Raw genomic sequence first — 5,000 nt, 5'->3', positions numbered from 1 at the left:
GAGAATGAGAGAGAGAGAGAGAGAGAGAGAGAGAGAGAGAGTGAGAGTGAGAGTGTGTGTGTGTGTGTGTGTGTGTGTGTGTGTGTGTGTGTGTGTGTGTGTGTGTGTGTGTGTGTGTGTTACAAGGGAAAACCACATGCTCTAACTATATCACTTCTCTTGTGTGTTTTAATGGGAGCATTACCCACTGAAACCGCTAACCCTACTTCATGTTTCTGGACCCCTGCTTAGCTGGAGGCTGTGTTTGTGTGTGTGTGTGTGTGTGAGTGTGTGTGTGTGTGTGTGTGTGTGTGTGTGTGTGTGTGTGTGAGGGAGGGAGGGAGGGAGAGTGAGAGAGCAAGTTAGAAAGAAACAGGATTGCATGTATAGGGACACTCCTTTGCTGACAAAGAATTAAATAAGCTGTGTGTGTGTGGTGTGTGAGAGAGTTTTTGGGTTGGTGCCCTTGGGTGTGGAAAGGAACATGGGGTATCCAAGCATTCTCACCCCTTTCTGCCTTCTCTCTCACTCTCTCTGCTACACTTCCTCTCCATCGCTTTCCTTCTCCCTGTTTCTCTTTCCTTCTCTCACTCTTTTGCCCTCTTTTATTTTCTGTGAGTTTAGTATTGTCATACCGGCCATGTAAGTCCTGAACCTAGAGCTGTACGCCACCTAAAAACCGCAGCACCCTCTTTTTTGGCACTGCTGTCTGCCGGTGAGTTCATCCCTACCTGGCGCTGGGTGAATGTTTTCCCGAAGCCACATTTGTACCTCTTAAAATGTAAAATGTTGTAAAGTCGACGTGCTGTTCTGCGGTTGTTGCTGTTGTTGTTGTTTTTTTTTTTGTTTTGTTATTTTTTTTTAACTTCAGAGCATTTTGAACGCGACTGACGCTTAATAAAGAATATCACTGAGTGAGTAGATGATGATTTATTTCTGCATTTAGCTCATTTAGCTCATGTCAGCACCTCGCGGACACCATCGAGACGAAACGCTGAGCTTTCAACTCGATCTCGGCTCTGGCCTAACCTAGACATGAATTTTAAAGCCGTGTTTGGAAACACGGGGCAGGTCATGGCAAGCCAGTGTTAATCAGAACTCGTTTAATTTACCTTCCGTAAAGACTTGCGCGAGGATAAGAAAAGGGTCCAACTCTTTCTCTCTCTGTCTACCTTACATCCAGCAACAGCCACAATGGGTCGCGATGTTGTATTCCTGTCATCCTATACCCTATAATTGTATAGCCTACCAGCGGCAGTTAAACTGACACTTAGGCCTGACAGTGAATGTATAGTTTCTTCCCTCCAGAATTTCCCGATGGCGAAGAGAGGTGTAAGTATAGCTGCTTGTGCCTGGCGACGGCGCTGCGGGCGCCCGACCTAAACAGATGCGGGGTTGGGCGAGTCAGAGACAGACTTGATTAAAAGTCCATTAAAAAGTTGACTCACCCCATTATATGATCACATCGAGCAACGCGACATAAGGTGAAGAGGAATTTGAACTTACAGGGTTTCCTAAAGCAGAAAAGCATAATCGAGCTATATGCTCGCAGGGAATTAAAACAGCCCCTTTAATTTTGTTCATCTTAACATACTTAATTTTAAAAAGGACAAGAGACACACGAATACGAAGCTATTAAGTGGCTTGTTTAGTCTGTTTAGCTTCGAGTCGGGTTCAAATGAATTAGACGTCGCGGGGATTAAACCTACCCCAGCTCGGCGGAGCCGTGGCTGTGTCGCGCGCCGACTGCCCGTATTTGTGAAGTTTGTCCCCATTTTTCTTTCCTCTAATCGACATCAGCCTGGTGTCTTTCGCGCGACTTTCGGGGCGGGGGGGGGGGCAAACGTCTTCACGTTTTTTGTTTGTTTGTTTGTTTGTTTTTTATTTGACAGAGAAGAGAGAGAGAGAGAGAGAGAGAGAGAGAGAGGAGGAGAGAACCAGCGAGAGAAGTTTTTTTTTTTTTTCTTTCCTCCCAAAGTTTGAGCTTTCACTTTCTGCCTCCGAGGCGGGGTTAGCGGCGCGAGCAGCATGGAGTAAGCGCGAGGGGGGACGGCGAGTTATTGCAATGCAACAGCACGGCGAACTTCCACTCAGCCCCGTAACGCTCCTCAATGTATAACCCTGAAATAACCATGTACTCTCCGTACTGCCTGACACAGGTAACGTGGGTGTTCATTTATATACGTGTTACGCGCGTGTTTCCGGATGCTGTGTTTCGTTGTTGTCGCTGCTGCTGCTAGGCGCGAGCTTCAGTTGCGTTTTGGGACGGGCTCTCGTTCGCGTTTCCAGCGCCGTTTCCTTCCCCGCACGGTCGCTCCGGTTCCGTGGTCGCGAGTGGCAGCTCTCCAGCGCGCTGCTCCAGCGCGTTTGAGCGCGCATGGGTCCGAAGAGAAAATGGCGCTTCTCCCAAATCTATTTTATATAAAAGGAGCGGCGAAGAGAGGGCTAGGAGAGGGAGCGTGCTTCGCGACAGCTCTGCGAGTTTATTATTTTTTCAATTTTTTATTTTCATTTTCACCGCCATCCGGGATTATTGCACGAATAACGCATTTCTATATGAATAAATAAGGGTGTCGTTTTGTTTCATTTTAATGTTGGGTCTGGGAAAGGTGGGTTTTTGCAAAACTGAAGTTACGACAGGCGAGGTGACTGACAGTTCTAAGTAAACTTGCATTTAGACTAGGCATGTCGGAAGAGATGGTGTGAAATGCTGGTGAAGTTGACAGTTTTAAAGTTACTTTGTTAATGCACTAAGATACTTTTCTGAACGGAGTAACGTGACTTGCAGCTTCTGGTGATAGTGTAGGTTTAGGATTGGTTATTGGCTTAGGATTTCTCAGTAGGAGAGCACGCCTGTACAGACAAACCAGCTCATTTTTCATTTGAAAAAAATAACAAATCATTCACAGTCATTGTGAAATGCAATGTTTACTGTAAGACTGTGTAACTGAGGAGAAGTGTAGTGCGTTGTTGAAACCAAGCCAGCGGACGTTTAAAATCCGTTAGCAGACTGAGATGTTGATCAAGCAGTCTTTGTCTTTATATTTCTTAAGGTGTTTTTTTGAGTTTAGCGGCATTTCTAAGTTTTTACACGGTGACGCTCGCGGCTTAAGTATAATACGACTTCTTTTTTTAACATGCCGCAACATGTTGGCTGGCCAGTTAAGGAGCGCAGTACAGCAGTGGTCTAGCGTGATACCTGTAGAAACCCATGAAGAATCAGCTACTACGAGCAACGCACGACACAGGCCGACTGTTATTTTAAGCGCGACAGATCTACAATATGCCGAGGTCCAAGACATATGCAGATGAAATGTAATCCCAGACGGGCACCGGGGTTCGTACTGGGTCAGCAGCAATTACAATATATATTTTTCCTGAAATTACAGCCACTACAGTCTTCTCAAAAAGTCTGAAATGCTGCCAAGCTTTTAGCAAATACAATATTCCTCCCTGCAGTGGGTAGCCCAAAGATACGGCATTCCACATATGTACGGCTACATTCGTGTCTGGGCGAATCTCTATCTTATAAAATGTACTACATAAATCTCTTTATTGCAAAATAATTTCCTACAATTTCGTTATTTTGTGTTTCTTGCATCTTTTGGGCGGGGGTGGGGGTGAGTTATGTCGCTCTGTCGGCTTTTTTTAATCTAAGTAGACCTATAGGCCTTATAGACTTAAACAGGACCTCTTAAATCATGTCGACTAAAAAGTAAAATCAATGCAAAGTCATGAATATTGTATTTTCTACTGAGATGGGCATGTTTTAAAGAAGAAAAAACTTTATTGTGACTTGTGGCTTTATTACTGAGCTCGTGCAGAAAGCAGGCCGTGTTTGACTTGCGAGCGTCTGTAAAATTTGGATCCATATCTTCCTTTCGACGGGAATACCGTTAGCTGCCTTCACGCGAGTTTGCCTTGTTTTTACAACAGTCACTGTGTTAAATGTGGTGTTGGGTAGGCTTTCAGTTAGGCCTGTTCCGTAAAACATCCGTGGTCCCGACATTTTCCCAGACATTTAATTTGTAACGTCATTTTTTTTTCAGTCCCCTTTCAGACATTTTTCTATGTATGTATTTTTATTGAGTGTTTCCTTCTCTTATTGCATTTTAGAGTATTTTGTCTTTGCCTTATTTTATTTCTTCATGTCAGGAGTCTTAAGGGGGAGTGCAAGCTAGGACACACATCCGTACACGAACCTGCCGTTTCTCTCTTACATGTTCAAAAACAAATTACTTTTAGTTTGAATAGTCGATTGGCCCGGATTTTGTACCGAGTAATTACTTCGTCTAATAGGTTCTTATAAAATGGGGAGGGACAACATAAAGAAACCAAGTCTGCCCAGCGCGGCGACTCGACATGCCAATAAACCCACCCTCCTCCTAGATTTAATTCAGATGCGTTACGTGACAAGAATCGGTTTAAAATGATAGTAATTCGATTTATTTAGACCCAATAAACTCTGGCTATCGTGAATAGTCTGAGTAATTGCATTTGTTTCTCATGCAAGGGTAAATCATTTTTAAGGAGTTATAGACCATTACATTCTACCATTAGCAGTTCTTTTTAAAATGTTTGTTCAGCTTCTTTCACTATCGCATGTCAAGGTCCCTGTTGTAATTGATGGATTATACACACCTAAGGTGCCGAGAGTGCTTCGGTAATCACTGTAATTAGCCTGTTGCTTATTACAGTACATGTCCTGTAAACACTTAAATAGCCAGCAACACATGTGAAGTGCTTTAGCCTACAAAGCGAGATCAAATGTTGACTCAGCCGTGAAAAGTAAATAGCCTACTGTGACTGATTTAGTGAAATAAAACGTGACAGAAAGATGGATGTCTTTTTGTGGGCTACAGATAAATAATTAAACTCAGGCATAAGCGGTGTTTAGCCTACCAGAGAGAACATATGAGAACAATACGGTCAAGCAGTTAAACTTTTTTCTTTGCTTCACCACGCAGATTTCTGGTTCACAACAGCCGAAAACCAGCGTCAAGCCAGCGGTTTATTTCCAT

At 43.8% G+C, this 5,000-nt stretch overlaps 1 protein-coding gene across 10 annotated transcripts in view; it reads left to right on the top strand.

Moving 5' to 3' along the window:
• The window catches only part of LOC113585041 (nuclear factor 1 X-type), a 91,082-nt gene that overhangs the window by 6,688 nt on the left and 79,394 nt on the right, over window positions 1–5,000 (top strand). Inside the window, exon 1 of one of the 10 annotated variants that reach the window (XM_035534887.1) lies at window positions 1,966–2,138. The exons of the other annotated variants lie outside the window; for them this stretch is intronic. Coding sequence (XP_035390780.1) covers window positions 2,091–2,138 — 48 coding nt within the window. The 5' untranslated portion in view covers window positions 1,966–2,090. Of the gene's footprint in view, window positions 1–1,965; window positions 2,139–5,000 lie in introns of those variants that run through there. 10 annotated transcript variants of the gene reach the window in all.

The sequence above is a fragment of the Electrophorus electricus genome, chromosome 16 (assembly GCF_013358815.1).
Source record: "Electrophorus electricus isolate fEleEle1 chromosome 16, fEleEle1.pri, whole genome shotgun sequence".
In the NCBI taxonomy this organism is placed as follows: domain Eukaryota; kingdom Metazoa; phylum Chordata; class Actinopteri; order Gymnotiformes; family Gymnotidae; genus Electrophorus; species Electrophorus electricus.
Note: the sequence above shows the minus strand (reverse complement) of the source record. Positions and strands in the feature narration are given on the sequence as shown.